The sequence below is a fragment of the Python bivittatus genome, unplaced genomic scaffold, assembly GCF_059951505.1.
Source record: "Python bivittatus isolate LINGU-HERP-01145 unplaced genomic scaffold, Pbiv_v1 ctg000400_np1212, whole genome shotgun sequence".
NCBI classification, from domain to species: domain Eukaryota; kingdom Metazoa; phylum Chordata; class Lepidosauria; order Squamata; family Pythonidae; genus Python; species Python bivittatus.
The window spans coordinates 9,276,484-9,298,768 of NW_028277073.1; the positions used below are offsets into that span (position 1 = coordinate 9,276,484).

Here is a 22,285-nt window from a genome sequence, read left to right on the forward strand (position 1 = left end):
ATTCTTTCTTTGGCACCAATAAACAAATGAATAACAAACCAACTTTCTCTTTTCAGGAAGAAGGAATAAATCAAATGCAAATTATTTGTAAATCAGAGGAAAATGTGAGAAATGTGGGCTGTGCACAAAATTAAATTTTGTGAATTTCTCCATCCTTTGCTTTTATATTTATTTAAACTATTCAGATCAGATAGCTTAATTCACGACACCCCCCCTTCTTTCTTTTTTTTTTTTGAGTAATAACAAGTCAGGCTTTGGGGTCAGCATCTTCTCTAAAAATAGATGATGAAAGAAAATCAGATCAATAATATTGATTTTAATCTTCTCTAGCTACTCTGTGTTAGAATTGTGCTGAATACTTGTGTTAAGGCAAATAATTAACTTTAAAAGATTCCAAATTCCCTAATAAGATAATGTTGTTGTGACAGAAGTTTAAAATCTGCTAAATTATAGCATACATGATCCAATGTGTCACCTCTAAACAAACATTTCACGGTTTATCTTTCTATCACATTATGTGACAAGTATATAATGCCAAATTCAGGAGGAGCCTGCTATGTATAATTGCTTGTTTTTCTCTACCTCTATTTTTTGAAATTTATAGCTCATTTTGCATCCATGCTTTGAATAACAGCAATATGTTTCCAGGAAAAATGCAGATAAAGCTCATTTTCTCCTGGTCTGAAATTTTTTCTGAAGAGTATTTCTTCTTCTACAGCAGTATTTTGATTGCAGCCTATATCAAATCAAATCACATCTATTACAACACTGGGAGCCCAGTTAAATTAGTTTTGGATTTAGAGCTTGTATTTTTTTTTTTTTAATTCCTATGTTCCACCTGGTAAAATACTAGGCAATGCAAATCCTGGAAAGAAGAGTTTCACAATGAACATATGTACAAAGCACCTTTCTTTGAATTATGCATTGGGAAAATAGTGAAGCAAAATGACTGTTCTCATATACATATTTAGGACTACTAGGAAGGGTATGGTATGATTCTCAGAGAACATTCCATTGCCAACTGGTTCTTTCACAGGATGTATAACCTACCAGTACAGTGACCATAGACAGCCAGTTTGGTGCAGTGGTTAAAAGGCATCAGGCTAGAAACCAGGGGACCGTGAATTCGAGCCCCGCCTAGCCACAAAGCCACCTGGGTGACCTTGGCCAGTCCCTCTCTCTCAGCCCTGGGAAGGAGGCAATGGCAAACCACTTCTGAAAAACCTTGTCAAGAAAACTGCAGGGACTTGTCCAGGCAGTCTCCAAGAATCGGACATGACTGAACAGATTAAACCCCCCCCCACACACACACACAGAGTGACCATACATTCTTTATTATAAAAGGCAGTCCCTTATTTCAGAAAGCTGTCCTTTAGATTTATTTATTTTTCAAAAACTCACTTTTGTCCTTTATTTTGGTCATTTAACTTGTACCGTACAAATGTACCACTTAGTGCACAGCCTGATTGCAGAAATCCTTTTTATTACTTCTTTCTTATAACTTCATAGGTTTTTATGGTTTTTAGATATTTTTATTACAACATGTGTTTTTGTAAAGTTTTTCTTGGTTTTGGTCTTGAATGTTCCTTTGTAAAGCAAAGTTAAAAATGTAAACAGGTTTTTTTATCCTTATGAACCTCTTTCAGATTTCCCCCTTTTTTCAGGTTTGTCCTTTATTTTTTCCAAGAAAATATAGTCACCATACCTGTCGGTCAATTGCATATCTAAAAGAAAGTCTGTCTTCCCATTAATGACCTTAACCTGTGATCGTTCAAAGAGCTACCTTTGCATAGATGTCAGGAATAGAGTGGCTTTGAGTGCATATGCAGTTCCTGAGGTCTTTACTGGCCAATTAAAGGTGGTCATATCTCCACTGAGATATGTCACTGAGTTCAAAATGTATGATCGGATTTTGGGGGGGGGGAGGGGGGAGAATGAGTTAAACAGATACCATGAAATCTGTTTTATATAATAGTTGAACAGATTTGCTCAGCATTTAGCTGATAGCTCTCTTCAACTGTACTCTGTTATCAGTGGTACAGTTATCAGAGGCAAAAGGGAAAGGAAGGGCAGAGCTGAAGGATTGCATGGGACAATCAGCAGCTCATTGGTTGTTTATGTCCTAGGATGTATGATACGGACTAAGGTCATGATAGGTGTTCTTTGTTTTCCAGGGACTGGACATACCACAGCATAGAAGAGAACTGTACACAATGCTTTATTATAGTGCACACCTTCCTCAACAATAGTCTATTGCCCCAGGTTCACTCCACCCTCCTAGGCTTTACAAATGGATGTAGTTACATAAATCAATCTTTGATGCTCAGTCCTGACAAGAGGTAAAAATCTTTAGGTGCTGCCTCAGCAAGGTTTTCTGATTGCTGCCGAGCAACAGGCCAAGCTCCAAGCTAGCAGTGTTGCTCCAGGCAAGAATTGCACCAAGATGGGCTGTTTAACATAACTTATGATCCTGGTAGCTGGCTGACAGCCTTCTTGCTTGCCTATAATGTTCTTGAAGTTGCCCAGACATCGCTTCCCACTTCCTTGTCCACTTGCTGTCTCCTCCTATCTCCTTTTCTCCCCCACACATTGTGTTAGCTTTCCCTTTTCTAGGCTAAAGTCATGGGTGGGGTGAAATTGCACACCCACCCCCCACACCTTGTGTTAGCTTTCCCTTTTCTAGGCTAAAGTCATGGGTGGGGTGAAATTGCCAGTGGACATCAGCATGGTCCTAAAAATGCCAAGGTGAGGCTCAGCTAGCCAGATAATTGAGTGTGGCCAAGTGACCAGCGAGGTTGCCAGCATGGATGCTGGTCAGTCCCTTTCTCTCAGCAAAGTGGGGTATAGGGGAGAATGAATGAGCCCATGTCTTCTCAGATTTCTGAGTTCGTCAACCTTTGGGGAAGGGATGAGTTGAGCGTAGAAGTGAGGGTGGGAAGTGTTGCTGCCTGGCTGCAGCTGCTTTCATGTTTTCAGCACTACTTTGCATAAGATTTCTTGTCAGTCTCATGTATGGGGGTCATCTTCTGAATTTGTAGAATGTGCTTTCATTGATAATGTAAGCAGCCTTCGATCTTTGCTTCTGGAAACTGTGGAGATGCATCTCTTCTGGTCACTGTTTTCTATTGTTTTCTATTGTTTTAATTCTTTTATTTATTTAATAATGTCTCAATCACTGTTTTACATGTTTGTTATTATTTTCTTTTTTAAAAAAATCAGCCACTGATAATACTGATGATAAGGGGGCTAGAATCCAAATAAATAAATAAATAAATAGAATATTACAGAAGCATCTTATATAATAAGTTCTGTCTCCTTCCAAAGGGAATCAAATATACCTAAGTAATGCCCTTGAACCTTTTTATTGTTTAGAGAAATGGGAAATTCAAAATATTATGATGGAAACACCTTCCATCATGTACTTAAAGGACATGCAGAGAATCTAGACAGTTTAATAGATCTGGACCACTCCTGAAATTGAACTTTTAACTATATTTTGGTTCATGCTCAGTTCTTCAAACTGATATGTTTATGCAACTATATTACTTGTATTTATAACTGTAACCTTTCGATGTACTCAGCATCATGGATTACTATTAAATAAATTCTTCTGTGTAAGAATGCCACTGTAACACATCTAATTTTCATTCCAGGCACGGGTAAACCCAATCAATGTTACACCACCAATACAAGCTATAGATCAGGACCGCAACATCCAGCCTGCTTCTGATCGCCCAGGAATTCTCTATTCCATCTTAGTTGGTTAGTATTTGATAATTTCACTGTCTTTCACAAAGGCTGCATTAGGAGGAGGCAGGCAAAGATTAAGTGGGGAGTAGAAAATTAATAATGGATTCATGCTGAGTCTAATGTGACATTGGGTATTGTTCTAGGCAAATACCTTTTTGTACGGTTTCTTACTGGGGTTGTTAATTCCAAATTACGAAGATTTATCCCCTTCCTTCCTTCCTTTGTTGACAATAAAGCAAGTGGACTAGAGGAATCCAATTAGTTGCTTACGCACAGATATAGATTCTGTTGTTTGTTTGGGTGTGTTGCACTAGTAAAAGAAAAATAATAGACTTAACCAAACAGGTTAAAGATATAGATAGTAAGAAAGAAAGAAGTCAGTGTTATTTTCACATTGAGACACCAGTGGCAGTATGCATGAAAACTAAGGTGTTCTTTTTCTGTGAAAGACTCATATTATCGTGTCTTCTGATGATCAACCCCGACATTCAACTCTTCAGTTGCCACTTTTCTTCTGAATAGTAGGTTATAAACCATCATAAGCCATCATAGCACAATAAGCTATTGCAAAAGATCCCAGGATCACCACTGGTATCTCCAGTTAAATGAAGCAGACTGCAAGTGATGAAAACACTTGGAGAACCTCTGTCAATCTGAGAAAGCAATCCAGGGCTGACAGTATGGGAAACTAGTAGTATGGGCTGATAGAAGGCAGCTACTTTTATTCCTTATTATGTAGTTAAATATCACCTTATTAACGTCACATTTAGTGGTAATCTCTTCTCAATTTCTTGGGCAGCCAAGCACATCTTTGCCTTACCCTTGTTTCTCATTGCAGTATTGTGTTACAATTTCATTATAAGTAATCCTTGCAATTAGCAATGCTTAGATAATTAACAGGGACACTTGCAAATTTAGCTGCTTGGTTCAAACTAATGCTCAAAACTGGAATGCACTGCAAAGATCCAGTCAAAGGATGGACCTTTGAAGACTTGAACTTCATGTCATGGGTAGGGGTGATGATGTTTTCCAGGTTTTAATAAGTAAGAAATAAATTAAGAACTCTGTTTTAATCTAGTAGCTGCTGTAGCATGTGCCTCTTTTACTGAAACAGCACTGGATTAAGCTGTCTCATAAATTTAAAACAAACCGTAACACAGAATAAAATGCATTCCTGTTTTAATTATTCAGCACCTAAGGTATAATCTGGTTTTCCTTTTGTGCAAGAGTTCATATGATCAAATCTCCAATGACTTAATTTCCAGAGATAATCAGGACTTAATTTCTATTTGAATTTAAGATGGGTCATTTAATGATGCTGAATCATAGCCTGAATTAGAAAAAGTAGAAGAGATGGGGGTGTTTTGCTAGCAATTTCACAACCATCTCCAAGGTACAATACAGGCAATACAATGTTTGTTACAACTTCATTGAGTAATACAAGTTACCCAATGAAGTTGTACCAGATGTAACAAAAGGAGTTTGTTCCAATGGAATCAAAATAGAGGATTTGACACTATATCTAATTAGAGGATGAAACAGGATTTCAACAGACGTTGCAGAATGCCATTAGATCCAAACTATTATGTCAAGGCTTTTATAGTATAAATCCAAACTTCATCAACCCAAGAACAAAATAAAAGCAAACCACCCTTAATAACTCAGATAAATAAAGTTTCCACATTGTACATTATTTGTTATCTGAATACTAAATATTTTCTAAAGCAACAAAGAATCTTACGACATTTTAGAAAGATATTTGTTCTGCCATAATGCTTTTGTGAATCATCGTTTATTTTACCAGAAAGGTGGAATATTTCTTGTCTCTGGTGAAGCAAACAATGATCCACAAAAACTTATTTTCTAATGCTTTTATGAAGTCTTAAAGATGCTGCAAGATTCTTTGCTCTTTGGCTTCCAATTATAAGGTGATTTCCTTGCCAATATGAAGTAGGGTGTCCTGAATCATCAGATTTCATCCCTCCAATATTCAGAGTCCCATCAAATATGATGCCAAGCACCATCCTGGACATATTCCCTGCTCTGTGCTCTGTCCCAGGGCCCAACATTTGCAGCAAGCTATTTCAGTTGCTTTGATGATGTGTTGCTATCAATGGATTGATGTGCCAGCTACTGTTTTTCACAGGCCTTTTACCCACTGAACAATTCATATAATTGTATGCCTAAGAAACTCAGAGGCAGTTTTGCAAACAATCTGTTCTTCCTGAATATCCAGCTGACCTGTAAAATGTATTTCTTTTCTGTTTAAACACCTTCAGAATTTACATCCATTTTATTCTATTTATTAGTTAAATTCCTTTTGCTGTTCAGCTGTCATTGATTGCTACAATACTGTCATGTTTGGGTAAAGGTAAAAGATAATAAAATAGAAAAGAATACAGAGTTGATTATATTACAGCTGGATTTATAGAGCAGGGATGTTTCAGACTTCTCAGTCCATTTGATGAACTAATTATAAGTTGGTTTACTATGTGAAACATCTGTGTTCACATTTCATTTAACATATGGTTAATTCAGCAGTTACAGAACCCTTCATCAAGAGCAACCTGTGGAAGAATTAAAGTCTGTTGAGCTGTATCCTTTGTGACAAGTACCACTGCTCCAAATGGCAACTATGTTCAATCATCACAGCTATGTGGTATTGCTACAGGGAAGTGCTACCCAAGGGCTTTAGTTTAAAGAGAAAAAAAATGAAACTTTTAAAAAAGTTTGTTTCAGCAGGAATGACTGTGTGATGTAGAACATGAGAAAAAAAACACCATAGAAAATATCAAAAATTAAAATAAAGACTAACAATATTTGAAGATATTCATAATTAACTTGGAACATGAAAATGAACATTTGAACTGTCTTATACCCAGGTAGCTGTGTATTATCTACTGTGATTGATAGCAACTATCCAGGACCCAGGCAGCAGTCTTTGTTACCTGATTTTGCAAACTATAACTCCAGTGGTAGAATCTGTAATGTTCTACCTAAAAAGCATGCAGTTTAATCTTTCGCTCGTTCTGTGTATATTGTATCAGTTGCAAGCGTCTGATACTCCATGGGAGTATTTTGATATGCTCTTAAACATGACCATCCTTTCTCAGCTTGTGCCATTTTTTACAGTCTGATTTCAGAAATGTTTCAAAGAATATTATTTGCTGTATTTTTTCAAGTATCCATATATAGCTCTTTGTTTTAGAATCACTGTTTATCTCTTTTATGGGGGGGGGGGAGGGAGTTCAGAATTGCCTTTTTGTCTAAAGCCAAAGCATAAATATATTTCTTTGGAAGGCAGGTTTACGGAGGAGTGCAATTTATTACTCTCTAAGTCCATGTCATATGTAGGCAAATCCACTCGTACATTGATCCTTTCTTTCCCCTGATCTCCAAGGCAATTCTCCTGTCTGTGACTCCAGGGAATTGCCCCAGTATGTCTGGGATGCATCACAGCGAGAAGCATAGGCAGATTTTAGTCTTGCATTGAAGAAATATGCTTAGGTGAGATCATTGCGTGGGGAGACTAATGCCGTAAGTCATGGAGATATTGATTCTATACTGTGTCCCTGATATTCAGCTTAAATGATCAGATAGGGGGCCTTTAAGTGGGATACCAGAAAGAGAATCACTTAATGAACCAAATTGTTGTTCAGATAGAGTCTCACTCCCCTTAGTGCTTGCTTGTAGGCAATCCTCTAAAGCTCGCAGTCTTCAAGAGGTGTGAGGAGGCATAAATGTGACTTCAAAGGGGTAAGAATCAGCAGCTTCTGGGTCAGGGAGCTTGGCTGTTGTTCAGTTGGGCTTATGGTAGAGGATGGCAGATACCAAATATTAGACAGATGGGAGTAAATTTAAGATCTAACATAAACTACATCTGTAAATACAGTAATAGGTTTTTACCCTAATGCAACTACAAAGTAGAGCTTGATCATTTATGAACAAATGTTATAACAATCAAACTGTATCAATTAAAATGGCCATGATGTTCATCTAAATTGAAATAGTTGTTTGTTAGAGAAATAGCAGAAGATAGAAAAGGAATATTTCAAAAATATAGTTATAGCATACTATGAATAATATGTCTACATTAACAATGTTTTCTTTTTAAAAACATTACAAAACTTAGACTGACTTGCCTATATGGCCTGAGCAATTCCAGTATCATTAACTTTTAGGATAAAATGGGCACAGTCCTGAGTCAGTGCTTCAGAAGGCTTCCACATCACTTTTCCCCCAGACCGAATCCATGTAACTGTTCTATATAACAGATTTTTTAGGTTAATCAAAAATGGAATTATAAAAGGCTATATAAAATGCACAAAATTACCTTTTCCCCCTCCTTTTTCTTTAGCAGCTAGTGAACTTCCCCTACATAATAGATCAAAGCTAATATTATCATTTTCCCTCCCCCTACTTTTTTTTCTTATTTTACAATCTTCTATTAGACCAAGACAAACCAACTTGCACCCAAGATTTCCATGGTTAAAGTGGAAATGGAAAAGCTTCAGGAGACTTTCCATTCCATTCCTACCCTTAATTCTTCTCTCCTAAAAAATGGGTTGTAGCATTTCAACCCAGCCACTTCCAATGATGTCATCATATCACCAGATGGTCTCCTCTGTGCATGTAGAGAATCAGGAGATAAAGGCACGCCCTCAGACCCTCAGCACTTTCAGAAATCTGGCCTTGAGTACCCTCACATATGAATAGCAGTGGCTACTTAGAAAATCCCTGAAAATAGGAGCTCCAAAATCCTCCCCAGACACATGTACTGGGTGCCTACTTTGCTATTTTTGCAACACCAGACTCAGATGTTCTCTCTTGCCTCCTTTTTCCTTTCACCTTTCTGCAACTCTATTGCCTTTTTAATCAGTATTATCTCTGTAATATTCTTTTTAATGTTGTATGTGCAGGCATACGGCTTCTTTCAAACCTTGCTACTTTTCAAAGATTGCTTGTTTCATTATCAGCTCAGTACTGACATTCTGATTTATTTTGGCTTTATTTGCTCACATGCTTAATTAATTAAAGGCAGGCACAGGGATATTGTTTCATTCAACACCCCCTGAACCATGCATAATGTCAAATAGTTGTTTAGCAATCTTATGGCAACAATCTCTGCTTATCATTTTGCAATCTGAAAAGAGAAAACTGTGTATTGTAATGATTACCATTTTGAATGAGAATCCCCAGTTTCAAAATTCAGCCATGAAAATAGCTGGACAAGTCCATGTGGTGGAAGAGGCATTTATCTCCTTCGTGCATGAATGATCTCTATACACATATTGCCAGCACAGCAAGTGGTATAATTGTTAACAATTGTAAGTGCTACTTTGTTGAAAAGCAATGCTGGTAGGAAAATTTAAATTTGTTTCCCAAAGGAACATTGCAAATGGTTACATTGCAAATAGATGTTATATTTAGCTATGTTTCTATGTAGAGTTCTTATCTATATTTTTTTCACAAACAGAATGATGCACACATGGAACATTAGCATCTTTTATGAAGTTATCTTGTTGTACCAACTTCCAGATACAGGAAATGCTGTTGCCATTCTTGACTGAAAGGATTAACCATAATGTGGCTACAGGGATAAAATTTCAGGAAAATTCCAGAAATGTCATATCTGAAGTTCAGTAATCTCTAAACAGTCAGAAATTGTCCATCTTGCAGGGCATCTTATGAAACTACACCAATCAAATAGATATAGATATAGGCAGCCATGTTAAATATAATCAGTAGACAAATAAATTAGTTGGAGCAGAATGAATAGCTATTTAAAATTTTCCTTAAAAATCAATATAATATATCCAGCTGAGGTTGGGAAAGATTTTTGACTTGAAACTCTTGAGGGACACTGTCTATCAATGCAAAATGATGATGATGATGATGATGATGATGATGATGATGATGATGGTTATTATTATTATTATTCAATTATCTTTCTCTAAATCTGATTTCTATGGCTCAGTATAGAAGCTAATGATCAGATATATTTTGATATATATATATATAGAGAGAGAGAGAGAGAGAAGGAGGGAGGTTGAGTCATGGCAACTGGACTTAATTCCACCTGGATGACTGAGAATTTTCATCAACATTTTGATATGTATATATGTAACTAAGGCCTCCTATATTAAAAGTTATGATCAGGGTACATTATTACTTTTATGCAAATTGTCCAGAATGCACACTTCATTCTTTTTTTACACAATAGAATTAATTTGATTGCTTTGTAGACAAATGATATGAATATGATTTAAATGAACCTGCGATTCTCCATAGGGATTTTTTGGGGAGCCTTAATTATCAACTTTACTCTCTTTTTCTAGGGACTCCTGAGGATTACTCCCAGTATTTCAGTATGAATGTTACCACTGCTGTACTCAGCCTCCTAAAGCCAATAAACAGGGACTTTCATCAGAAATTTGATTTGGTTATTAAGGTAAATCCACTAATTTCTATGCATTCTACTTTGTTAAATAGTGGAATCTGTGGAAAACTATCAGCTTATAATGAAATATTTTCAAAGAAGTGTGGTCCCTTAAGTATATTGACTTATAATTCATCATCAATTTATTGTCAAAGTGTAAGAAACTAACCTACATCACTGTAACAACTGTTCTGATTAAAATGCTCCATGGAAGGAAAGTTTTTCATACTTAAGGAGAACAGTCTACAAATTGGAGACCCAATTCCAGATTTTTAACATGCAGTGAATTTGATGGCTCATAGTTCTACATGTTACGCTCAGTCAGAATGAATTCTATTCTACTGACTTGCTCCCAGGTTTAGAATTTTAACCTAAATCATACTTTTTCTAAGCTGTCCTTCAAGTGTGTCTTGTGAAATGCAGAATTTAAAATACCTTACAAAAATAGTATTATATTATTATTTGCCATATTGGCTGCTCCTGATTTACCCAAAATCAAGTTCTTTTTAATTTAATTTTAATTAATATTCCACTTTCAAGGCCTCCTGACTCTGCAATGACCCTGGGCAGCTTGGAGTTGTGTAAAATTTAAAAATAACATATATGCTTGTGAACCATTTGAGTGAAGAGGAAGTTATAATCTCATCTCTTCTATTCCTGTTCAAGACTGGTATTTTTCCATGATGTCTATTTGTGGGAATACAGCTTCTTGGGGAATGCTGGCTGGCATGCTGGCTGGGAATTCTGGGAGATGAAGTCCACATATCTCAAAGTTGCTGAGGTTGAGAAACACTGCTCTAAAGGGATGCTTTTACTTAGCATAATCCCCCAAAACATGGCATGTAGGAGAGATAAGATTCCTATAACCTGTGCACTTTGCTTACATACAGAAAGGGGAAAAGGATGAAAAGGAAATAAATACTTCAGCCACCATATGGCCACATAAAGTGGACATCTGTGGTTAGGGAAATCAGCTCTTCCTCCTCTGTAGGAAAAGGCCAATCTCCCAAGAGTCAAATACAGTCAAAGTTTACATTAAAAAAAAAAAAATTAGGAAAAGAGATCATCTTTTTTTTTAAAGGTCCTTTTTAACTTAAATAGCTTTATGCAAAACAGGAGTGGGGGAAATAAAAATATCAAGCTGCTCAAATCACAGAGAACTTCTTATAGAAACCTCCAATAGAACACTATAAGGGAAAATACAAAATACAAATACAAAATACTTTAATGACCAAGTATAAAATATATACAAGGAATTTGTCTTCGGTGACGAACAGCAAGATCAACAGTGCGTTTGGATAGCAACAGAAAAATAATAAACAGTAACAATAACACTACACAGTAGAATAACTTTTCAAAGGGAGAAGCCACTGTCCAGCACATATCGAGTCATGTAGTATTTAACAGAGCAATGGCACAAGGGAAAAAACTATTCCGATATCTAGATGTATTAACATATGGTGTTCTGTAGCGACGTCCTGAAGGAAGAAGTTGGAACAGTTTATATCCAGGATATAAGGTAGGATTCTGAGCAGATCTAATGATGATGCTGATCTGCTCCTCTTTAGAAGCAACTTTAATGTAGTAAAGAGCGGCCAATTAGCTTAAACTTCTCAAGTATCGAGCTTGAATAGAGACAATCACTAGAAACAAAAGATTATACTTAAAACTACAACCAGAAAAATTAAACTTAGTGCAGTTCTTAGCTATGTTTTAATTATCCCTTTAGAGCAGGGTTCCTCAACCTTGGCAACTTTAAGACGGGTGGACTTCAACTCCCAGAATTCCCCAGCCAGCCTTGCTGGCTGGGGAATTCTGGGAGTTGAAGTCCACCCGTCTTAAAATTGCCAAGGTTGAGGAACCCTGCTTTGGAGAACAGATGACCCTTGAATCAGATATTAACTCTGTGCCAGTTTGTTCCCTGGAAAATACTTCTTGCAAATTTCAGCTTTATTCAGAGGTTGGTTCTCTTTTTCTCCCCCATCTGAGCACATCGCTTCTTGTTTGTCTTCCTCCTGCCTGGAATTTCCAAAAGAGCAAAAGCTTTTCTGGCTGGAGAAGAGGTTGTGGGAGGTCTCTCCTTTGGCTCCATGCTAAAAGAAGCATCTCCTCAGAACAGTCCTGCTTGAGACAAGGGATGTATATTCCTGGGCCGGGGAGCAGCTATCAATCTTGTGAATGTCGGGTGGCATTGCCACAGTCAATGACTATTTTATCTTCAGGTAGTTTTCTTAGCCATCACTGAACAGATTGCAGTATTTATATCTATGCCTGGTTAGTACTGGTTTTAGGAATAAGGCTTCATATAATATTCTGATTATTAACAATGGGGCATTTCAGGACCAATGGAGCCACGGTATACAAGTTTTAAGGGAAGATTTTAAACATTTCCTTCATGTGATTTCTGCTGTCAAAATTCATTGTTTTCCAGAAAACTGGCAAAACTATGTATGACAGACATAAAGACCTGAAAAGTATAGTTCCCCCCCCAAAAAATATGCTTTCTGACTAAACGTGCAAAGTGATTGTGTTACACTTGTATTCATCATCCAATTGCCATTCAAAATCCATTGAAAAACTTTATTTAGGCTGGCTTTAAAATAGATTGCCTATACCATAATGGATTTTGGAGACTCCAAGCCCTCCTAACCAATGGCGCTTTTTGACAAGACTCAGAAATCTAACTTATTTATGATAGCATTTATAAGCAGCCCAAGGTGATATGGATAATTCCACAAGGAAACACCTTCTGATGGCAGACATCACTGCTAATAGGAATAATTGTTAGCTGATCTATTTTTAGAATAGACAAAATTAATATATTTACTAGAGCAAGTAATTGTTGATCACTATAACATGTCAAACCCATATGCTTTCAGGAGTTATAGGACATAAATAAGTGATTGTCTGTTATACATTGTGGCCATTAGAATATGTGAAATGTGAATTAGACACATTAGCACATACATATAGTATTTACAGATACACCTACTGTATACGCACATACATACACACCATACATAAAAGTTGCTAATTCCACACCTAATTAAATATCGTGGTCACTCTGATACATCACCCTCTGGGGAAGATGGGTGGCATACAAATTAAATACATAAATAAATAAATAAATAAATAAATAAGTAAGTAAGTAAGTAAAGAAATAAATAAGTAAATAAATACTATTTAAGCCTTTTACTCTCAGATTCAAATGACCCTGTTTCCTTAATTGTGGCCAGATTTTGCCATGTAATATGTAAGGTGGACAACAGTTTGATTGACAGATTTGTTTACCTAACTAGCTGATCAGTATCAATTTTGTGTATCCAAGTGTCTTTTACAGCCTGGTCATTGACTGCAATAACATTCTATTCTATTCTATTCTATTCTATTCTATTCTATTCTATTCTATTCTATTCTATTCTATTCTATTCTATTCTATTCTATTCTACAAAATAAACTGTTTTGTTTTGTTAGCATATATGTGTATATCTGGTAAAAAGTGACAGTATTTGATGACAATTATTCAAGGTTTTTTATTTTTATTCTACATTTTTTTCCCTAGTACTTTGTAAATTGAGTGTTTTTCTTTGAATGTTCATAAAACAAATATTGGAATTGACACAAATGGTCCCATATAGTTACATGTTCAAGAATTTGGCAAAGGTCTATTCATTTGTACTGAAACAATTGGTGCTAGGATAAGCAGTAATATAGTTATATACAAATTTTGAAATATCCATTATAGTTCTCTGTGGTCATATTCTAGTGGCTTTATAACTGGCTATATTATTAATAGATTTTTCACAGGCATTATTAGATTCAAATTACTGTGATTAGCGTGCAACTGAGTGGATAATAAGGAAGGGTATCAATCTGTAAGACTAATAATTGCCACATGCTTTAGGCACATCAGTGCTTCATTTAGCAGAACAGTGTTGAAAGATACTAGGAGGATATGGCAAATTTTCCAACATACTTTGTTTGCAAAAATTCAACCAAGACCGACCTGTGAAAGATTTTTGTAAGAATAGTTGTGTTCACACATCACACCAAAGCCAAAATCAAAGCCAAACAAGCAACATTATGGCTTAGCATGTATGAATCTAGTAAGGGTGACCAACACATCTCCATTATTATCCTTCCTGCAGTTATAACTAGAAAGTCCTGTTCTCTCCCCTATGTAAAGTATTTGCTCTTGATCTTTTCAGCTGAGGGAGAAGAAAACATCTCTCTTGCTATCAATATTCTGCTCCAAAATCTCTCTTTTTGCACATTCAGGGGTGCAAAAAGGTTAACAAGAATAAGGAAGCATACTTATTAGGCAAAAGCTACCATTACTTTCCCATGGGGCTAATGCAAGATTAGACTGCCTTCCTTTCAGACTCACTAATCAAGTATTTTCCCCTTCTCTAAGTCTCAGAAAAAGTCAAGGTAAGGTTCCTAGGAAGTCCTTGAGGCCAGAGGAAGATAACATATATGTTTGTTTAGACTGTCTTTACTGTTTCTCCATGCCGTGTTTTCTTGCCCAGCACTACTTCAGCACTAGCCTGAAAGAAGCAGATTCTTTATGATGTGTGAGACAGTAGCAACTATTCTGAGTGTTTTCCTTTATTGGAGTCAAAACAGTAAAGCTTCCCTTGAGTTCAGTTCAACCTCTGCCCATCTAGTTTTTATGTCAACAATCTGAAAGTAATTTGCCATTGCCTTCTTCCAAGATTTTTTTTTTCCATCTTCTCCTTTTAACCTACTGTCTTGGAATTTCTTCTGATCTCCCAAGCACTAACCAGGTTTGCCATGTATTAATTCTTCTCAGAAAAGCTGAACTAGGAATTGCCACCTGCTAGGTTTATTGAAGTAGCGTGCTATGTACTGTATATCAGGCAGCCTTAGTTGCATTATCCAAACCAGCCTGCAGCATTCCTGTACAGCCAAGAAAACAAACAAATAGATCATTGAATGAATCAACCCAGAGGCACAAATGACCAGGTTCAAATTATCCTACTTTGGGCACATTATGTAAAGACCCATCTCTCTGGAGAAGGCCTCAGTGCTGGGAAAGATGGAAGGAAAGAGAAGAAGAGGACAACCAGCAGCAAGGTGGATGGATTGAGTTACTGTGGCAATGAGTGCACCATTGGAAGACCTGAAAGACCAGGTTAGGGACAGATCATTGTGGAGAAAATCTATCTGTATGGTCGCTAGGAGTCAAAAACGACTTGATGGCACATAATCAAGGAGTCATCTGTTAATCTGTTCTGATTCTGCAGGGCCATTCTCCAGTATGAGTTGTAACTCATTACTAATGTGTTTGAGTGACTTGAGCTGTGAGCTGTAGATGACAACTAGTGCTGTTCTGTTTTTGTGGTCTGTTTTTTTTTTTTTAATAGGTCCTCCCTGGGAATTGATCTTGCTCTATTGATTTGTATATTGATCTTGTTGGGTAATTTCATGTTCTGAATCCCTGGCTTAATTCCAACAGTTGAGCATCTCTGCAAAGTGGGTCAGTGTTTTTAATGTGAAGCCTGGCTATAGATGATAGATGGTGTATTCTGATAGGAAGCTGGAAGTGTGTAGCTATGCACGGTGATCTGTAGATGTTCTGTATATGGTGTTTTTGCATCCACTTGTAGTTTTAGCATGTCATCAAAGAACTGGACTTATTCTGTAGATAGGTCAATGCTAAGTCTGATGGTGGGGTAGAAGTTGTTGAGATCTTGATGAAATTTCATGAGAGATTCTTTCCATGGGTCCAGATGATGAAAATGTAATCAGTAAATCTCAAGTAAAGGAAAGGTTTCATGGGGTCAGTGTTATGAAAGTATTGTCCTACGGCAGCCATGAAGATGCCAGCATATTTTGCAGCAATGCATATGCCTATAGCTGGGTCACTGATTTGCAGGTAAAGTACTTGTGGGAGATTACAAGGTCATGTAATCTAGTGGCAAGACACGCTATGTTGACAACAGTGTCTAAATGTCTTGAACTCCATATTAAAGGAGGGGAAAATGTCCTTGGTAGCTAAAACTGTGTTAGGGAGGTTGTTAATGGATTTCAGTCTTTGTAGGACTTCTAAGGACTATACACAATGGACACAGAAAAGGATGTTGGGGGATGGGGAAAAAGAATGGGTGGTCCCACTGCATTCAGCTAGCCCTGACCACTGTTTACTATAGTCCTACCCATCAGTTCGCATGTGATTTTCCTAAGGAGTTTTCCCCATCCCCAAGAATGAAGAAAAAATGGTTTGTAGACTAGCTTGAAGTATTAACAAACATATCTGGATTTATTTATTTTTGTATGATTTCCTTCTGCAAGTACAATATAGCATTAAGATCCAAAGGATTGGATAGACTGGACAGTCATGTTGCTTATTCAAACAGAATATTAGGAACTTGATTGTCCATCCACCACTATTCTTATCAGTGTGTCTGTATGTAAAAGTGCAGGGACAGGAAAAGAGGAAAGAATTATATCTTACACAATTGTTGTTTAATGAGTGTACTTTTTAATATTGAAAATTAATGGTTATCCTTTCGAATGCATGAAGATTTTTATTACATGATTTAAAATGTGTTGTAGTGAGTCAATCTGTAACTTTTACTTAACTTTCCAAGGGTATATTTATTATTTTGATGTGTAGTGCTGCGATAAATAGTGCTGTAGGAAAAATTTAAATTGGACATCTATTGCCTACTCCCTCAAGATCCAGTTATGACCAGACAGATCTCCTCTGAAGTTTGGGCTCAGTCTTAATTGTATCCATTTAGCCTCACTCCCGTAGCTAAGCAAAGATATTTCGCTGCCTGAAGTGAACAATAAGATCATACGTCCCCCATTTTGCAAGTTCAACTAACAGCTGGACTTCACTCTCCACAAGCCATCTGGTATACAGAACTCTACATTCCAACAGAAAACTCTTTTACTCACCACTGTCTGCTGCGTGAGGAGCATGTCCCATCCTATCTAATATAAAATCAGTCCTGTTTGCCACAGTAGCCAAATTTTGTTGCCCACTAGTCATTTTCTGGATTTTTGTATCCAAATTTGGTGCTTGACTCAAGCTATCACTGCTGCTTTCTGTCTGTTTTCTAGACAAGCAACTGGAGAAGAGAAAATATCGATGCTAAGTATTCCAATCAAGTTTCCATTAGGCATGAACACTAACATGAGCATAGGGTAGTGATATCCAGGATACTGGGAATCAGGGGCAATGTCATTCATAGGCTGCTCAGCTTATCTCACTGCTGTTCTGTATTCCCAAAATGGCAGCCAAACTGGCCTAGAGATTCTATATCTTAAATCCTCTCGTCTGTTTTCTCCATGTCTTGGACATTTGACTGGACTAGGGGAATTTCCTTTTCTTTTTTTAAATCGATTAAAAACTACCAAGCCAAATAGGGGAAATGGTAATTTCACTTTTAAAAAAAATATGAAAAAGCCCAGTATATTTACAGCAGTGCCAGTTCCTTTGCAGAGTTGCCTCCCCCTATTCTCTAGCACTCCCCAATATTGTCAAGTGACTTTAAACCGTTCCACAACATTGATAGTTTGGGAAGAGCTATATTTTGCTTGCTACCGTTCATCTCAGCATGGAGTGCTTGCACTGTGGACAAAACTGCAAAATCCATTGATGCTATCTGCTTGGTTGAGTAATTTCAAAATCAAGTGAGGATTAGCTTCAGATTTCACCCCCCCCCATACGTATTTTATTGAGACCTCCTTTATAGAACTGAGACAAATGTTACCTTGAAAAAATGTAGGACAACCATATATTCACATTCAGAGTGCTATTTGTATGTTCTAGGTCTTACCCTGACCTCTTCTGAGTAAATTTATTCATTTACTTTCAGGCAAAAGGCAGGGCAATAGTTCATCTGAAGTTCTGGATTCTGGAACTCATTTTTCCTATAATTGCATCTTTTATATCTGTACATGTGTTATCAAAGGGACTGGTGTTCCTTTTCCACCAGAAAAAGAGAGGTGGCTTTAAAGAAGAGAGCAACTGGCTTTTGCTTTTATCGTTTTGATAATTTCTAAAACTGAGACTATGATCCAGAAAAAAAAATCAGTGGTTTACTTCTAAACAGAACAAAAAGTTGAGCAAATGCATAATTCTTTTGTTTAGAAATGCTTAGCTTTGTCTGGCTTCTGGTAATCTTTATTTCCAAAAGTGTTTGTTTTTTTAAAAAAAATACACTTTTGTAATTAACGGAATGTGTGCAGAATGAGAGCTTTTACATGACAATAGCTCTAAAAAGTTTGCACACACGTCCACACAAACCTACCTGATTGATTACGTTTATGTGCCATCAAATCATTGTTAACTGCTGGTAACCACACATATTTTTTCCTCCAGAAAGATCTGTTCCCAACCCTGTCCTTCATCTCTTCAAATGGTGCACCCATCACCACTGTAATTGAGTCCATCCACCTTGCTGCTATTTATCCTCTTCTTTTTCCTTCCACTTTTACCAGACTTTTAGACTTCTGCAGAGAGCTGGTTGGTTGCATAATTTGTCAGATTTGATCATTTGAGCCTGATCATTCATTCATTAAGTGAGAACTCTGGGTTGAATTGTTCTGTGATCTATTTATTTGTTTTATTGGCTATCGATTATATTCTCAGGAGTCTTCTTCAACACCAAAGTTCAAAAGTGTTAATGTTCTTTTTATTCTACTTCTTTTCAACTTTTACTTCCACAGACTATCACAGGGAAAAACTTTGCCTGTGTGCACACTCACCTACACGTTTGTTAATGAGCCATGTCGTTTTGTGACTTTAATATGATTAAGTCCTGAGTGTAGTGTTTACTTTTATGAGTTAATGAGATACTTCTTTTGGGAGCTAAATTGTTTCTCTTTCACTGATGGTGCTAGTCAATCAGGAAGAAAAAAATAATTGATATAAGTTTGTGACTTCCTTCTGATTTTGAGCACGTCATATGTGATGGGATATTGGCATCTAGCTTTGCTACAGAATCCAGCTGCAGTTAGAAAGAACACAAATGAGCCAATAAAATGTACCTCCACTCTAATTTTCTGTTAAGAAAATACAAAATTAAAACCAATTAATGTTAAAAATGGCAGCAGGAATCTATAACGTATTAACTTTTTGCTTTTGCAGGCTGAACAAGACAATGGCCATCCTCTTCCAGCATTTGCTAATCTCCATATTGAAGTTTTAGATGAAAACAATCAGAAACCTTTCTTCACCGAATCAACATATGAAGGCTTTATTTCAGAATCTTCCCCTGTTGGTACAACTATTTCTGATAACCAGAACCTGACATCTCCACTGCAGATCATAGCTTTAGATAATGATGTTGAAGAGGTTTGTGTTTTCTGTAATATGTCACAACTGTTCCCAAATGTTGGATTCTATTGATTATATAAATTTGTGTTTTCTGTGGTATCACTTTGTGTGAGATGGGTGGCTATATAAATACAATAAATAAATAAATATGCCACAGCTGTCCCCAAATGTTAGATTCCAGTATCCGTGCTGCATGTAACATGAAAAAGAAGAAACTAAGATTTCAGAACTTTGAGAACCAGTTATCAACAGCTTATCCTTCTATTGTATTTCTCATGTTAATCATTTGCTTGTAGGATATATTCCAAACACAATAAAATATTTTCCTTAGTGGCTTCAGCAACTGAAGTAATTTTAGCCTATGCTAGAATCAAAATAATATGGACTGTGGCTCCAATTAATTTTAATTTGGCCTAATTCGTTCAAGCCACTAAACAAATTCATGCAGAAAGAAAGAGCAAAGTTTAACAGAAAGCCTGATTAATTGTTAGAAGAAATACCTAAGGAAGTTTGATAGCTCCATCCAAGTTGTTTGTGTGTATGAAAAAAATGAAATGGTTTCTACTCTGTAGTGAGTAGAAAGAGATCATGATTTCACACATATGTACTGTCAGAGCACCATGACTTACTAAACTTTTAAAAGTTATGAAGAAGACATATTTACCCCAAAAGAAAGATGAACCTTTATTTAAAATGGCTGTCCCCCAAATGGAAGATAGGAAAAAATACAGATCATCACAGCTTTCCACCTTGTGATATCTAAGATTGCCAAATCCAGCTGAAACCAATTCTGGGGATGTCTCACCCACCAATAAATATGTCCATGTCGCACACACTCACACCCCTATCTGTCAGAAGCCACACGCCATATAAGATACCCCATTTATCCCCATTTATAAAATGGATTGATGACCCAGTATAGTCGAACCCTTCTGTCCCACGCATGAGAACCACTTTCACACCAAGGAACACAGATATATCCTCACATATAGTTATGCTCTCTTCCCTTCTTTCAGCAGAAACAACCAAAAAGATGGGGGAAAATCTAAGAGATGGGAGGAGGGATAACTGTGCTAGGCAAAGAAGGTGGGGGGGGGAGAGAAAGAGGAAAAGGAGATAATAGAAAAGGAAAGAAAAGCAAGGGAGACTGTGTTTAGGAGTTAGAAAAATGTTAAAATTCAGCATGCACAGCTAATCTTCAAAAATGCTGATGCCTTTCAGCAGCTTTCTATTCTTCTTAGCCATGCAAGATTACCTTTTTAAGTCTCAGGTAATTATTGGGGGGGGGGGGAGAACTCCTCTTCCTATTGGTAAATATGGTACATCTTATCCTTCAATAATGAGAAAAGCTACTCTTCTCATGTTTTAATCCCTAATTGATCTGCAGACCATCTTTATTGCTCTTTTCTGCTTTGTGGATATCTTTTCAGATTAGCGTATATCTCCTCTTTACATTTATTTATTTCTTCTATTCTACTTAGCTGCTGCCCAACTCTAATCAACTCTGGGTGGCTCAAAGCATAAGAACAAAACAGCAATATGCAATCAAAACAGCATATAACAATGGCGACATGGCAAATCCAGTCAGCCACCCAAACGTAGCAAACATCCCCAGTGGGTTCCAAGCATCCTAGCCTGGAGATTTTTATATATTTCCCCCACTCAAAACACACACATATATCCTTTGTAATGTTCCTTCAATTGTATCTTAAATTGGCCCCTCCTTTTCCATGCTTGACAGTGAAAAGCTGCACTTGCTGAAATGAATTCTGCCATTTGTATCTAACTAGACAGGCTCAGAGTTCTATACCAAATATCAGTTCTGGAAATGTATATAGCTATTTAAACAAACTAAAATCTAATGATTTTCTTTTACAAACAGTATTAAGAAATCTATTCTGAATGTCATTGAGGATTTAAATTTGGGATAATGTTGTTCAGCAGCATCTTGCAATGCATCAGAAAAAAATAGTTGTTGGATAGGAAGGCAAAATAAACCTAATGCAAGTGGACTTTCGTAGCTTGCTAAAACTCATTTTAAAAAAAATGCAACACAAGACACAACTCAAAGTTGGACACTTTCAAGCCTAATATAATTTGACTGGGGATTTATACATGAGGTTAAACCATGCTGCTGAAATGTAATGGACCCAGATCATGGCCCATGCTAACATGTCATTTTTGGCATTTTTATCCCCATTTGATTGGTTAAAAAAAAAAGTTAAGAAAGAATGGTGGTTATTACTCTCTTCTGAAACATTAATAGTGACTGCTATCAGGTACTGCGGTTGTCTAAATTAGAGTGCTATTATTTTCCTCCCTGTGGATTCATTCTTTATTAACTTCCAAATCATACAATATGATCCTAAGACAATATAGGGAGTAGATGTTAAGAGTATGTAGTTTGGATGTTTTCCCAGATGCCTCATCTGATTTAGCTCAAATTTCTAGTAAATTGCTTGTTTTGTGAGACCCAGCTCTCCAGCAGATTTTAATTTGCTGTACAATTTGATAGTTTATAGAATAGAGATAATGCTGAATAACGTGGTAATCCATACGACAAGAATATATGTCGTAGTGTGCAAGGAGGAGGAAAGGAAAACTATTCTTCCTGGATGGAGTTTCACATCTCTTGATTATTTTGATCTGGAATCTGGATATGGTCTCAGAATCATCCCTATTTCAAAACTTCAGGTATAGGGACTACAGGAATAAGGAGGATCGGCGTGCAGGTTTCATAAAACAGTGGCATTTTGAGGGGAAGAAATCTCCTTCTTATCCCT

The 22,285-nt window shown here is 36.7% G+C and overlaps 1 protein-coding gene across 6 annotated transcripts in view; it reads left to right on the top strand.

The window, feature by feature from the left end:
• Positions 1-22,285, top strand: part of PCDH15 (protocadherin related 15) — a 435,688-nt gene that overhangs the window by 214,813 nt on the left and 198,590 nt on the right. For all 6 annotated transcript variants that reach the window (XM_088144402.1, XM_088144401.1, XM_088144400.1 and 3 more), the window contains exons 9-11: positions 3,654-3,762; positions 10,089-10,201; positions 19,314-19,520. In XM_088144402.1, the coding sequence (XP_088000528.1) occupies positions 3,654-3,762; positions 10,089-10,201; positions 19,314-19,520 (429 nt within the window). The remainder of the gene's footprint in view (positions 1-3,653; positions 3,763-10,088; positions 10,202-19,313; positions 19,521-22,285) is intronic.